Source organism: Rhinolophus hipposideros (genome assembly GCF_964194185.1).
Source record: "Rhinolophus hipposideros genome assembly, chromosome: 4".
NCBI classification, from domain to species: Eukaryota; Metazoa; Chordata; class Mammalia; order Chiroptera; family Rhinolophidae; genus Rhinolophus; species Rhinolophus hipposideros.
Window position 1 is genome coordinate 54,605,501 of NC_138050.1, and position 16,661 is coordinate 54,622,161.

Sequence of the window (16,661 nt, forward strand, 5' to 3'; positions counted from 1 at the left end):
CTCCAATATTTCTTAAAATTGATAAGAGTCAGTGTCTTTACCAGGAAAACACTGCATTTGAACACATTTAGGATATAACCATGCTGCAATTTTATGAAGGAAAAAGTACAAAATACAGGATTTTGTTTTTTATTTTCCAAGTTTCTAGACATCTATCCAGGATATGCCCCTTTTCTGTTGAAAATGCTGCCATTTAACGCATACCATCAAATTAATTTACTGCATTCATCTCTTGCACATAAAACGGAAGTCATGAGTAGTGCATACTGACTCCCGGAAACTTCAGTTTTGTGAAAGAGAATTCTATGCCAGATCGTCTGTTTGTAGCTTATAAATGAAATATGCATATACTTCCTTTTGAAATGGTTATATACTTTCTATTTATGCTTTAGAATTATCTCTTAATGATTCAACTAAATGTGTCTACATTTAGTTATTTTATCTAACATGCTTTCTTCTCCATGCTACAATATATTTCAAAGGCAGCACATGTGACAAATAAAATGAATATAGAAAGAAGGCATTGGGTTTATTTAGTGCCCTGCAACTTTTCATTTTGTTGATATGTGACATGACAAAAAGGTTTCTTTGATTGTTCAGTAAAACGAGCCACATAACAATTTGTTTCTTGATGTGGATCAATTGCATATTGATTATGCTATGCCTTTCATTGGCAGCTGTGTCAGGAGTGGGCTAGATATATATTAAGCTCTTGGGGGCTGGATTGCCACGATTTTATCGGAGACCATCAATGATTTCTTACACTGAATATCTTAATATGACAGACATTAACAAAAAAAAATATGCTTTTTAAGAAAACAAAAGGATATTTAAAAGTTTGGTAAGGAATGTGATAAACACACATAATGAAAATCAAAGATCATAAACCACACACTATTACTGTGGAGAATAGACAGCGGAAAGGAATACAAGGCATGCACTGAAAGTTGGTCAAGTTAAAATGAGAATGTAAATAAAGTACGCTCAAAAGAAAACACCTTATTTTTCAACGTCAAGTGTGGACCCCTAAACAGATGTGTAACTAGCAATTTTATGCCAAGGGCAAGCACGATGCATTTATTTTATCCAACCTCATCTGGTACCCTCCTGCCTTCAGGATACCCCTCCTTCGCTGCTCATGCTTTGCTCTATTTATAATCCATGGGCTTCCTGTGTCAGGTTACCTGGCCTTCTGAGTCAGCAGAGGATTGCAACCACAGCAAAAAAAAAGCTAAGAAGTCATTCTGGGTTAGAAGATGTTCTCAGTATTTCATTCACTGCTGAGTCTTTCACCCCTGAATTACTTCTAAGGGACTGCATCACGCCAAATGGCACAAACTTAAAAAAAAAAAATACATCTCATAAAATTGCAAGTAGATGAATGGCATATTATTTTTGTAAATGCTGTTAAATTCCAAAACCAATCTGAAGTGGCTTTTATAATCTATGAAATTCTAGACTTGAGTACTGGGATGTACCACAAAGGCCCCCTCCAGGGCCAGTCTGTGGAATTCCATGATGTCACACATTCACTGCTGGATTCATTCATGCCAAGTGCTTTGGAAGGTCATGAATGTTTTATCTTGCTTCACAGCATGGACCTACCAAGCCTTCTATATAAGGAGCATAAATGAAGACAGCGACATTTGCAATACGGCTAATATCTCAGTTTTCACTATTTTCAAATGCTTTAAGTAAAATTGAATTTTTTCTACATTTATGTAATCCGTATTTTGCAAATTACTAAAAATTATGCAATAGTATAAAAACCATATGTTGTGTATTCTGTACCTTGAGGAAAGAAACAACTACTATTTATTGAGGTGCTACTCCTATTAGAAAACGTTTTACACCTCTATCAAGAATAAACAGTTTGTATGCTTTGTGTAAAAAAAACCTGTGTGTGGATATAAAGTGAATTTTATGGATAATAAAAAAATCAGATAGTGTGTCAGTCAAAATTCTTATTTGCAAGCAATGGAAAATAACTGTACATCTTACTAGGTAAAAGCTTTACTGAAAGGCGAAAGAATGGCATGAAGTTAGAAGGAAAGTTCTGGCACATGGGACAAACCAAGGGGGATGCAGTAGCTGGCCAGTAGACAAACACTGACCAACATCTGCTGCCCCTGGAGGGAGCCACCACTGTCAGATGCGACCCCTCCCCCCACCATGGAGACATCTAATCTTCTGTTCTTTCCATTGTGTCTCTCACTCCATGGTTGATAGATTGACTGAACCCATCTCACATATATTTGTCTAGTTTTCAAAGGAGGGAGGAAGAGGAGTCTCTCCCCTTATATTTTCACTGTGGTAGGTGAGAAACTTAAATATGTGACCGGCAGCTAAAAAACCAAATCATAAATGTCCACTATGGCTACTTAGATTTTTGTCTTGAACCAAAAATTCATCAAATGTTATGTAAAAGTTGAATGACTCCTTCATTCCTTCTAATGGGCTATGGTAAATTCATTCTCAAAACAGGACATATGATCTTGATATCCATTTAAGCTGTGGACTCTAAATTTTCCGTGACCTTTGGTACATTACTAAATCTATTTCCTGTTTTATTTACCTACAATAATGTCCATACATTTTATCTTCCTTAAAGATATTTTATTAAAATCACTGATCATGCTAATTAAAATATTGATACCCTCAAAGAGGGATTATTCAATTTTTGGTCAACAGTTAATTTTACTGCTACATGCCCAATCAGTCTAGGATTGATTTTATAGAATTCCGATTTAATTGCATTAGTAGAAAATCTAAAAAGCAATATGCCTGCATATGTCCACACTTCCTTTATAAATGTCACACAAGAGACATTTATGCTGAGACATCTAGCCATTACATACATAGTTTCCTATAACTTGTGTAGTTTCTCAACAGTGAGGAATGTGTCCTACCATGAGAATGCCCACATTTTTGCATGGAAAAAAAGGAGCCTGGTTTTCCATTTCTTTGAAAAAAAAGAATACACTGGGAGATAATTAGAGGCAGGGATGTCTGCATTTGAAAACAAGTTCCCATAAAAAACCAGGAATGGAAACTTATTCATGATGACCTTTCCCATTTCTCTTTGCTTCTTGGCCAAGTCCAAGAAAGATCAGAGAAGTTACAGAGATGTCTATTTTATGCACCTTCTTTAAAAGTTAACCCTTTTCTCTATGAACCACATTGTAGTGGAAATCCTGGAAAGGATGTCAGATGGCCTAGCATTGTGCTCTAATGTACAGGAGTCAATCCTATAATAAAAATCAAACCAGTGCTCATTACAAGTAGGGTCCCCTGGGAATTATCGTAGCTAAAGCATCTATAATGCTTACAAGGTAAAGTAAATGCATCTCTAAGGAACAGAGGGGCGATTAGGACAATCTATTATTGCAACCAATCAGCATTTTCTTTCTATTTCAGTGCCTATATATCAATGTAAGTGATTTAAGCAGATTGCCTCCTGTAAGATTTATTTTTAAGATTAAAATTATTGATTTTCTTACTACCTCATCAGTGTTACTTACAAAAATCTCAGCTGATAATAAGGCCATGCTAAATATTCAGATGAAAGTTGATCATTAGCTGGATAGTGGATTTCATAAAAACAGCTGGCTCGACTGAGATTTTTAAAGATTTTTATGTAGATATTTGACATAATAAAAGTTGTACTGCTCATACAAAATAAGAATCTTGTGGATACACTTGGAATGTATTGATAATAAAGTCTTTGATATACTGTTGTTTGTATACCACCTTGAATGCAGTCATATCTTTTTGAAGATAATTATTGAAAACAGTATTTTAAAATTCAACATAAAAAGAATATTAAATTATGTGATATAAATCTTTTTTCTTCCTACAACACTAGTGCTTTTTATTCCTGAAGTGAATATTTTCTTTATTTTGGTGAACTTTTTAAAGCCAAATTTGTTAAGCATATACACAAAATCACTGTAAAACATCAAAACACAGTTTTGCGAACTGTCATTTCATTTTCATCATTTTCACTTTATAGTGCTGTGATCATATGTTATTTTTAAATGAATTTGGATTACATGGAATTTGGAGGTAGTAAGTGAGATATAATGGCATGCCATAAAACCACAGGTGCTACAAGCATTTTATTTCTATGTGTTGTCACTTAAAGTCCTCATATTTTAGCCGAGATCAAATGTGGAACACATATTAACAGCATCCAGTAAATTTAATATCATCTTCTTCCCCTGACAGTGATTTAAAATACCATAACATAAATTATGTCTACAATATTTCATTTAAAACTATTTAGGAATTTTTATTTGTTTGGGACATTATTATTACCTTCTAAATCAGTAAAAACCTGGATTCAGCTGTGATAGAAAACAATGCTGAGTTGGAGAAACTTAGGGCAGAGATAAGAATAACTGCCTTCTCTAGTCCAGTACAAAATACGTTCTTGGTCATACCTTAATGAGTATGTTGTCATAATATAATGGGAGTTATTACTGTACATGTAAATATCTAGGGGTCATTACCTGAGTGGTATGACTTTCTCTATGTCTCTGAAATGATGAGGTCGCTGTCCCACTCACAGACAACCTGGAAAATCCATCTTCTTCAGGTAAACCTATTGAGGTCAACACAAAGTAGTTAAATTGTGTGTCTTTTCCCTGAACAAAGTAAGTTATGTATTTACTGCAATAAACTAAAATTTTTATATTTTTTGGATTGAAATGATCATCAGTGAACACAGATTGAACAGCAAAAATTTTCCAAGAAAATATTGGCATACGAAGTATTGCTGCAGTTACATTTAACAAAAGAGGAAATATACTGGCAAAAGAGATAAGGTGGTAATGAAGAAATATGTCATAACAGCACAAAAGTGAGCAAAAATCAGCAAAGAAGTATTGGAGGGGAAAAGGGAAACTTTTCTAGAAATTGAAACTTGTCTGATAGAGCATCGATGGGGAAAGACAAGTATTCATGAACAACGAAGAGTAAAAGGGGTCCTGGAGTTGTTATTGAAGACAGAGTTTGTATTTCATTTGTAGGATAGCAGGGGTGCAAAGAAGGGATTAGACGACAGAGAAGACATAATCAAGTGTATGTGCCAGATGAAGTCTATTGACTATGGTTTATTTTATATAGAAAGGGAGGGAAGAGATTGGGTGGAATTCCATGAGGAAAAGGTCGAGGTAGCTGCCCAATCCCAACAGACGAATTCATAACCAACTATATACAACGAATGATGGGTTTGAGGAAATTTATCACCAAATAATATAAAAGTCCCTCTGAGATATATGAAAGCATTTTATTAATTATCCTTTATTAAAGAAGCAGGGTTTCTCAATCTCAGCACTGCTGACACTTTGGGCTACATAATTCTCTGCTGTGGGTGCTGTCCTTTGCATCATAGGACGATCAGCAGCATCCCTGGTCTCTACCCTAGATGACTCTAGACATTGCCAAATACCCCTGGGAAATGTCCCCAGACATTGCCAAATACCCCTGGGTAGCCAAATCATCCCTGGCTGAGAACCACTGTGAGAGAGGGATCAGTAATCATCCCAAGTGACTTATTAATAAAAATGCATAGCTTAAAAAAATAACTATCTGGTGGAATGAGTTCAAACCAGAGGACTTTAAATTGTAAAGTGATTGCTGCTATTGTGTGAAATCGTAATTAGCCAGCATGGTGTAATTGATGAAACATACACATGATTCCTAAATTATAAATCATTAGGAAAACACTGCAGACTTTTCCAAGTACAACAGAGAGTTATTGCTCAGGCAAGTCCACAAAATCCTATCAATACATAACAAGGCCTCCAACTTGATCTTCCTGTATGAACACAAATACCTTGTATGGAAAGGTTAGCTTCATCGAGACTGGGCAGACTAAGGCCAGCACCTAAAACCTGATATACCTATGGATGGGGTCATGTGCTGGAGAATAGGGTCCCCGCCATAAGCAGCAGCAATGTCTTCAGTTGGCTAGGGGAATGTTGTGTTAGAGTCTGTGGTAGCAGATGTGGGAAAGGTTCCAAGCAGTTACTGTTAGAGTGGTCTGGACTCTAAACAGATGGAAAGGAGCATGGAAATCTAAGATCAGGCACAAGTTGGAATTCCGGGCAATTAGATCAGCAGATAGTTGTCAATAAAATGTGTGTCCAGATAGTAGGGCACAGCAAGTGAAGAAGGAGTGTCAAAGATGTATGTGTGTGTGTGTGTGTGTGTGTGTGTGTGTGTGTATGTGACACGTGGTTGACTGACAAGCAAGACAAATGTCCACTTCTAGAGAATCTGGTTCACTGCATGTCTTACTGAGACCATGAATCTGAGGAAGAGGGAGAAAATTGTGATCCATTTCTCAAAACGAAATTGTAAATGAGAAGTTTTGCTCTCCGAATCAAAACAGAAAGTCTGTTTAGTAAAGATACACACTCAGAGCCAAATCAATAGCATAGCATGTCTTATATACTGTCAATTAAATAAAATTAAGAAACATTTATGGTTAGCCTCTGAATAAGGCAATGAAGGATAAAGAAAAGTTTCTACTCTTGAGCTCTAATTGAACAGGAATGACCCTTAACAGAACATACAACCAGATGAGTTAAGTGCTAAGTAGTAGTACAGGGAATATTGAACAGGACCTTGGAGAAAGCAGAGATTCATTCTAATTGAAGGGATTCAAGGAAACATGATGGTTGAGATGCCAAAGGATCTGGGCCTTTTAGGGTGAGAAAGATATTCAAAGGTGAAGAAGGAAAAGAAGGGCCTGCCTGGCTGAGAGAATAAATGAGATAAGACAATGAAATGTGAGGAAGGTGCTCTGTATCCAGGGGATTGGCCTATAAGACAGTATGGCCAGAGAAAGAAACCTGGAGAATGTGTTGGTAGGTAAAGCAGGTCAGATGTTAAAGGACTTTATATAACATTTCACAGAAATTTGACAATACTTGTAGGCAATGGGTAGCACTGTAGATTTCTAAGATGGGATGTGACACCATTTTACCTAAATGGTAAGTTAAAAGGTGTTTCTTACTTGTTGACCAAAGAAATCATTGACCCCAGAATCTGTGGCAGGGTCAACAGAATAGGGACAGATGGCTTCAATTTGGGGGAGGTGAATATGTGGGAATGGAGATCCAGGTGATGACAGAAGAAGAGTGAGGTAGAAGAGAGGGGTGCCAGAGAAACTCGGCATGAATAGTCTCTTCCTAAGGAGGTGAGGAGACTATCTGGAATGAAAAGTGTGGGGTGAAGGAAATCCTTGACAGTTGTAGAAAATAGGTGAGAGAACCTCCGTACGGCTAATATACCAAGGAAGTGTAACTAGATACAGTAATAGCTGGGAAGCACTGAAGTGAAGCAAAGGAGGTCAGAGGGCAGGATATTTTTCTTTTGACAAACACAGTATTTTATTTTCCTGCCATATTGGAAGCAGTACTTTGTTAAGGCAAATGATCTAAAAATGATACCAAAGGCACAAACCGTGAAGGGAAAAAAAAAAGGATGAATGTTTTTATTCAAACATTAAAAATACATATATGTTAAAATATCATAAAAATAAAATTCAAATTAAAAACAATATAGAACATTTAAATACACTAAACAGAAAGCTTTATTTTTCTTAAAACATTCTACAAATCAAAATAAAGGTCTTACCCTCATATTTTAAAATATGGGTAAAGAATGTGTATAGAAAATTAAAGAGAATATAAATGACCACCAAATACTAAATATGCTCATTTTCATTAAGTATTCAAAGAAATACATAAGACTACAAAAATTTACCTATCAAGATGGCATATATTTCAAAACATTTTATTATAGAAATTTCATACCCATCTAAAAGTAAAGGAAACAGGCAGTGAAACTCCACATACTCAGCATCAAGCTTTGAACTTTTCATTATTTCAATCTTGTTTCATCTACTCATTATCTTTTAAAAATTTCCAGAAATTTAAAAAATTTCCAGAAAGTCAATTCACCTGTAAATTCTTGAGCTTGTGTCCCTAACTGATAAGGATTTAAAGGGAAAAAAACCCACCAAAAACATACCCAGGATTTCCTCATGCCGCTAAGGAGAACACTATTATGCAAAGGCTCCAGACAAGCCCCAAAGTCTTGGGGATAGAAAATTCCACTGTATGTTCCCCCAGGGTTGAAGATCCCTGTTGTTTTTTTTTTTTTTGGTTTGTTTGTTTGGTTGGGATGGGCGGAGAGAATGGCATTTAAGGTTAACCTGGATCCACTCATTTATTGACTTCCATTGGGAGGGTGGTTTCCAGCACAGAATGATTGTACACAGAGATGGGATCTGAACCCAGGCTAACAGGAATAGTGCAATTCTAATAAGAAACTTAAGTTGGAAGTACGATTTTCATGTTCTTCCACTTGAGCCTTTGCAGGCTTTGTACACCCAATAAGAATACTAGAGAACGTGTTGGTATAAGAGGCAAGAAAATCAGACTGAAGGATGACTCCAAGAATTTGAGACTAATAATAGAAGGGAGAACAGTGCACTCACAACAGAGAAAAGGAACCGCAGAGTCAGCATTTCATTCCAACCATTTTCAACCCTGACTTCTCAACCACCGTGGAGGAAATTTAATTAAATAAAGTCCAAATTAGAAAGTATTTAATACGACTGCCAAATATTTTTAACTAGAAGGAGGAGCGAGGCAGGACTTTCTAAATGCCTGAGGAGTTTGCTTTCTTTGCAGAGCTACCTTCTGTTGCTCAAAAATAGATAATTGCACAATATTCCAGATTGTCAAGTGAAAGCTTGCTTCCTCTGGCAGTTAGCCTTTGAGTCAGACAACCGTATGAGTTCCAAAGAATCTATACACTTCCCGTAAACAAAGTGAAGCTATAAAATGTATACATGAATATATTTTGTAGGCTCCAACCAGAGGCTCCTTTGCCAATGGTCTGGATCTATCCTGAGGCATAGCAGATGAAAGCCACTCTTTGATGTTCCCAGAATCAGCGTGCTTTGGCACTCCAGGAGCACTAAATTCAATATGGTGCTGAGACTATGCAAAGAATGCAGAATTCTTGGTCCTGCAAATGGTCTCACGCAGGCCTTCCCTCTGATAATCTTTACTGTGTAGTGAGGATAAACATAATGCAAATAAAAAGAGACAATCCACAGAATGATAAGTGTAAAAATTCAAATATAATAACTGTATTCTTTAACTGCCATTTTTGCCAATGTCTAGCAATAAAACGTATATTCATTGACTAGCAAGAAAGAAAATCATACTGAGCATAAAATGCCCTAGTTGGAATTTCTTATATCTGTATTTCCCCACAAAATAAACATCTTTATATTCACAATATTTGGCTTCATATAGCTAAAACGTTCGAACACTAAAAACTGTTCTCTAATCCAATGATAAATAACCACAAGTCCAGGGAATAATTAGGTATACAAAAAAGTCAGTGTTCACATCAGTAAAAGGATGGCAATTAAAGTAAGTGATAGCTATAATTACCCACACATAACTATATTTCAGCAAATGAACAAACAGATAATTATTTCTGGGAAGCAGAGGTAGCATGCAGATACTGGCATTCAAGAGAGAAATCGTTTCCTAGAAAATAACACTATTTCTGATTCAATTAGAACTTCAAGTTATTTTAAACCTTTATTTCTATCTGGTGCCTTTATTGGGAAAGTACGTTAACTGCATGTTGTGAATTATGAATCAGTACTGATAATTGCCTTAAGAATTATAATGATGAAGTATATACCATGTGTTGCACAGGTGTAATATTTGTTCTTTTTATCACACTGAGTAGGGGAAATTTTGTCACTCTGCCCTCTGCATAGGACTTACTGGTTCATTGCAATATGCAACATTGTTTTAATCAGTAAATGCTTACTGAGTGCCTAAGTATCAAGGGCATTGTGCCAGATATTATAATAATCATAAGAAGGTTTTAGGAACCCAGAAGTTCACGGTGTTCACAAAGTAGATCAACACAAACACGTCAAGTGGCTTTGAAAGATTAAAAACTCAATTGAAGTAATTTTCCTTTTGTACATGTAACTCTTGAGATTTTCAAGTGCTCTTCAATTAATGAAAACACAGAACTAGTTTTATTTTAAAATTTGGTTCCTATAAGCATTTAAGGGACAACATAAACATCTGTGTTGTACGGTTTGAAAGTATACTATGTTGGAGTTTAGAAGCCTGATATTCCTGGAGAGGTAATTTTATAGTATGAATTTCAGGGAATGTATTACACAAAAATTTCCATTTTGGTCTAGAGGGGTTTTTGTTTGTTCTGTTGGTTTTTGGTTTTATTTTGATTTTTGGAGTAAGAATCACAGTTTCTTATATTGTTTGCTAGGACCACTTCCCAAGCCACAGCTTTTGCCTTCTGAATCAAAACACAGACAAATTAAATATTTTGGTGAAAGGAAGTTTCTATTTTCTTTCTTTATGGTAGGATATCCATCATCCAAGGTAAACTAGGGAGAATGCCATGAAGTGAAATTTTAGCAAAAGTGATAGGCATATGGCCATCTTTCTAAAATATTTGTGTATTCAGTTTTGATCATTCCAGTATATTTTAAATTCTCATTTTTGTTTAGTGGCTATCCTTAAATCTTCCAAGCAAAAATGGAATTAATCACCTTCTTACTCGATATACAACCTTTGTGAAATATTCTCCTCTCATATACTTGATGCCTATTACTGTTACTCACATTCCATTTTAATTATTTTAGGAAGATTCAATTTGAATATAAGGGCATACAATGTTTTTGTTAAACTTACCTCCTCACAAAGGATTCTCACCAGAGATTTCAGAAATTTTTGTTTTAAAAAGATTATATCTCAATATTTCTATCTAAACACAAAAATATGAACATTACACATTAACATGGAAAGTTTTACAAAATGCCTATTTTAATCAAGTTGGAGTAATACATCATAAACACTCAGTGCTATTTTAAGAGTGGAAAATTGGGAGATAATTTTAATATCCGATAAATAAGGATTGGTTATTTTAGTTCATAATAGTCCTATATAATGGAATGCTATGCAACCAATACCATTAATGGCTAGCTCTAATGCAGATCTGTATTTGTTGACACAGAGATAAATCATATGATATTCCTAAGGGGAGAAAAGCATATTATTAAAACTATGTGTGTAGTATAACTCAAACTTTATAAAAACATAACCAAACATGTTATGTAGACATGCACATATATTTATATGAAAAAATAAAATTTGACACAGTGGAATATTAGACATATTTATAGTACTTCTAGATAATAGAACGGATGGTAGTTTTTATTCTTTATTCTATCCTGTATGGTCCAAATTGTCAAATAGAGCATGCGTAATTTTTATAAACTGTATAAAATTATAAATGCCACGTGAAGAAATGATGCAATTTTAAAGAAAGCTGCTAACATCATTGAAGAGAAAATACTAAGACAGGCCAATACTTGGGGATCCTGAGAGACTATCTCATTATTTGCTAAACTTTTGTCTGTTCTTAGCAGTAATAACTTTTTGGTAACTACAGTTCTTTTTTCTGGATGTCTTTATTGCTGGTCTGAAAATCCTTCTGCATCTTACTGGAATCATTTCCCTCACCCCCCCATGACACACCACAAAGCCTCCTTGTGAGCCAAATACTTCTAATCATTATATGAGTATGTAATCTCTGCTTAATATGTTGGGGTAAGATTTATAAATACTTGGGTTTCTCTCTCTCTCTCTCTCTCTCTCTCTCTCTCTCTCTCTCTCTCTCTCAACCTCTCTCTCCCTGTGATTATAACAATCTTTTGTCCTGAGCCAACAGAACATTCCCACATTACTCTGGAGAACTTAATGCTAAGTTGAAACAAACCTGCCCCATCCAACTATCTACCCACTGTCAGACTACTCCTCAACAAAGTGTGACTTGTGATTAAAATTGCCCTGGCTAGTTTTAATGTCCATTCTTCCCCTCCTTCTTAGTAAATCAGCAATGAACATCTTTGGGTCAGCAATATGCTCAGCTGAAAACCTACATTCCCAACACTGACCCCGAGGGCAGCAAGAGATAGGAGGGTGAAGCCCAAATCTCCGAGAACCATGAAGTTCCACAACGCTGGGTATCCAGCATCCGTTCTGAAATCTCTCTTCCTCGCTCTTTCTCTCTCTCCCTGAGTACTTTTAAATTGTGGAATTGTAACTACCAAGTCAAGGAATAGAACACTGTTAGCTACCCAGAAGCCGCCTGTCATTCTCTCTACAAATCACTAGTGGCTTTTTCTCCTCCATATGAAATAAATCATTGTCCTGACTTTACGGTAATCCCTTTGCAGAGTTCCTCCTCTCTGTCATTCAGTTCTGTAATTCTATAGGGTGTGTAGTAGTATCCCCTCTTGGTTTTAATTTGCATTTTTCTAATAACTAGTGAGGTTGGACTCTATTAAAAAATGTTTATTTAAGTGCTTATTCATGTATCCTGTCCTATTTTCCATTCAGTTATCTTTTTTGTTTGTTTGTTTTTAAGTAAACTGAATACGCAATTTTGTTGGTTAAAGATGTTGAAAATATTTTCTCTCTATGCATATATATTTTTTCCTGTATTGTTTGTACTCTTTTTTTGTGCTGTTTAAAAAATCCTTCTTAGTACAGTAGATGATTTTCTGAATTACTGTTTATATTTGGATAAGATGTATAAATTATAAACCTTAGAAAAATGATAATAATAATTACATATTTGATTATAATGTCAAAAGCATATAATAAAATGACTGTACCTGAACAATAGCAAAAAAAGAAATAGTTCTTTCTTTTCCCACCTCTGAGGTAAAAAAAGATACTCTCTTTTATTTTCTTCTATAACTTTTATTATTTTGTGTTTGACATTTAGATCTATAGTCTACTAGGAATTGTTTTGTTTTGTGTATCGTGAGGTAGGGGTCAAGTTTCATTTTTCTCCTCATGTGCATAGCAATTGATTATCCTTTCGCAAGTGCCCTACGATGCCAAGTTAGTCATAAATTAAGTGGCTATTTATGCAAACTGGGAGAGTTCTTTTTTCCCCTTATCCTTCTTTATTCCTATTCTCTGGAAGAGTTTGTGTTACACTGGCATTATTTCATCTTCAGAATTTTGGGAGAATTTACCAGAAAAGCCATTTGGGTCTAGAGATTTTCTTGTAGAAAAGTACTCAATTACAAATTAAATTAACATTACATTACTACTTAGCTGTCCTATTTCTTTTCTCCATTTTGATTAGTTGTCTTTTTTGTTTTTTGAGGAACATATCTGTCCATCTAAATTTCCAAATTTGTTTTGACATAAATTTGTTCACAATATATTCTTCTTATTTTTTAATTTCTCCAAGATCTGTGGTAGGTCCCCTTGTTTCACCCCTAGCACTGGTTATTTGTGTCCACTTTCTTTATTTCTCTATTGCCCTTGTAAGAGATTTATCAGTTTATTAATGTGTCAAAGATATGTTTTTTAAAGAATTAACTCTTGGCTTTGTTGCTCGTTTATATTTCAATAACTTATGTCCTATCTTTATCACATCTTTCCTTACATTGTCTTGATGTTTAATTTGTTGCTTTTCTAACTTGACATTTTTAACGCTGATTTTCAGCTTTTCTTCTTTTGCAATAAAGTTAAAGCTATAAATTTCCATTGATTAAGACGTTAGTAGCATCCTGCAAATTCTGTTATATTTTTATTGTCATTAGTTAAAAGGGATTTTTTTGTGTGTGTGTAATCAAGATGTAAGTTTTATTTTCCAAATAGATGAGAATTGCTGTTTTTAGATATTTTCATGACATATCTTTTCTTTTTCTATCCCACTACATCTAAACTTTCAGTATCCTCATGTTTTATATGTTCTTTAGAAATCTTAGGCTTAAAAATATTGTATTAATCAATGTATCTTCAATGTGAACTTATACTAGATGAGGAATTTAAAATTTAATGGTATTCAATTAACTGCTTTCATATATGCTTTTATGTCTACCATCTAAGACCTTTCTGTTTGTCTTACCTTTTAGGTATTTCTATTTTCCTCCCTTTTTGCCATCTTTGGGTTGACTGACTTTATTATTCTATTTTACTCCTTCTATTAGTTTGGGAATTATATACCCAATGACTATTCTTTCAGTGGCTACCTTTGAAATTATAATCTGCTAGTTTGATTTATCAATGTATAACATTAAATATATTTTTTTAACCTTCTTCTGACCTCACTAACTTTTAAAAATTGTCCTTTCTTCCTTCTTGAACCTTGAGCATTCCGGGTCTGCTTGTGTTAAATTCTTTCAGTTTTTATTTTTTCTAAAAAATCCTAATTCTTCTTCATTCTTACAGGAGTTTTATTATTATTGTTATTGTTGTTTATAAAATTCTAGATGGGCAATTATTTTATCTGAGCACGTTAAATACATTGTCATTGGACTTTAATTGCTGCTCCTTTGAAGGTAATTTGACTTTTACACATCTGGCTGCTTTTAAGATTCATGATTAGTCTTTATCTTACTATTTTACAAGTGTTTCACTATGATATGCTTAAGAGAGGCTTCTTTTTATTTATTCTATTTAGGTTTTGCATTTTTTAAAAATAAATTTTATTTTTATTTTACAAAAGTAACATTTACTGACCGAAAGATTCACCCTTAACTGTACATGTCTATGAATTTATAGGAACACAAGCATTCCTGTTTGTCAATAGCACCACATACCCCTTTGCAGTTGACTTTGTCTGAGTGTTTGTCTCCCCAAAATTCTTATGCTGAAATCCAAATCCTCAAGGTGATGAGATTAGGAGGTGTGACCTTTGGGAAGACATTAGGTCTTGAGAGTAGAGCCCTCATGAATGGGATTAGTGCCCTTATAAAACGTTTGCCGTGGAGCTCCCTGGCCCCTTCTGCCATGGGGGGACACCGTGAAAGTGGGCAGTTGGCAGTCTGCAACCTAGAAGAGGGCCCTCACCAGAACCCAACCATGCTGGCACCCTGATGTTGGTCTTCCAGCCTCCAGGATTGTGAGCATACTTTTCTGCTGTTTATCAGCCACTCAGTCTGGGGCATTTTGTTACCTGAATGGACTAAGACAGTGGTCCATCCCCTGCCACTACATCCAGATTCTGACAACCACTTATTTGTTTCCTGTCCCTTAGATTTGCCTTTTCCAAAATGCCATATAAATGGAATCACACTTACAGTCTTTTGACACTAAGCTTTTTCACTTAGTGCAATGTGTTTGAGATTTATCTATTTTGTCATGTGTAATTGTAGCTCATTGTTTTTTATTGCAGAGTTTTTCCATGTACGAGTCAGCCTGAAAAATGGCTCCCAATGGGTCTACTTCTAGGAACTCACACCTCACGTAATCCCCTCCCATCGAATGGGCTGAATCTATAACTTCCAATAAACAGAATGTGGCCGAACTGCTCGATGTACCTTCCAAGAGCAGGCTGTGTAAAGGCTGTCGCTTCCATCATGGGTGTTACTTCTGGCTCTCTTGTGATTGCTTGCTCTGGAGGAAGCCAGCTGCCCTGTTGTGAGGCCACCCTTATGGAGAAGCCCATGTGAGTGAGCCTGGAAGTGGATCTTCTGAGACCTGCCAGTAGTCATGTGAGAGGTCTTGAAAACGTACCCTCCATCAAGTGTCAAGATGACTAGAGGTTTGGCTGAGAGTTGATTGCTGCTTCACAAAGGACTTTGTAACAAAGGCACTCACTCAGTTCAGCTACATCCAGATTCCTGACCCACAGAAACTACGCAGTAATAGCTGTTTGTTGTATTTAGCCCCTAAGTTCGGGGGGATAATTTTTACACAAATAGGTAGCTAATACAAGCCCATCACCAATTGAAGGAAACTTTATTTCCAGTTTTAGGTGATTATGATAAAGGTACCACATGCATTTGCATGACGGTGTTTGTGTAGACACTGTTTTCATTTCTCCTGGGTAAATACCCAGGAGTGAGTTTGGTGGGTCACACAGAAAATGTATTTGGAAGTTTATAAGAAACTGCCAACTTAAATCTGTTTCTTGGTGCTTTCATCAGTATTCGAAAATTCTCTAACATTTCTCACCAAATCTCTTCTCTTGTCCATGTACTCTTTCTTCTTTTCCTAGGATTCCAATAATCCTTCTCACTGACTATCTTTCATGCCTCTAGATCATTTTCTGGAATTTCTATTTTTCTCTTTTGTTTCTTTACAACTTGCTCTTGACATTTTCTTGATATTATCTTTCACTTCCTCAGTTTTATATTTTCTAATGATTGTGTCCAATTAACTTTAAACTCATTCTCTGTTGTACTTCATTTGATGACTGCAGTTTTTAATTTCAGAATATCCATTTGACATGGTTTTACGGTTTCCCATTTCTGCTGAGATTCTCATTCTTTTATCTCCTTGGGCATAGTAAACATACTTAAAAAACGTGCTTTTGAACTCTGATCTTTCGAGCAGTCAGGGATATATTACAATTGACTTCTATTTCTGCTTGTAATTTTTCAGCTTATTTTGTGTCCTCCTGTGCCTGGTTCTTTTTTGATTATGTGTTGAGTTTCGTATTTGAATAATGGCTTGTTAGAACATTTTGAAGCGTAAGACACCGTAATTATCTTTTGGGATCTGTCTATCTGTCTGTCTGTCTATCAATCGTCTGTCTATATCTTTTTTTTT

General features: G+C 35.3%; 1 protein-coding gene across 5 annotated transcripts in view; it reads right to left on the reverse strand.

Annotated features, from left to right (window-relative positions):
* Positions 1-16,661, reverse strand: part of MYO16 (myosin XVI) — a 562,776-nt gene that overhangs the window by 22,423 nt on the left and 523,692 nt on the right. For all 5 annotated transcript variants that reach the window (XM_081047109.1, XM_081047110.1, XM_081047111.1 and 2 more), the window contains one exon: positions 4,512-4,603. In XM_081047109.1, coding sequence (XP_080903235.1) covers positions 4,512-4,603 — 92 coding nt within the window. The remainder of the gene's footprint in view (positions 1-4,511; positions 4,604-16,661) is intronic.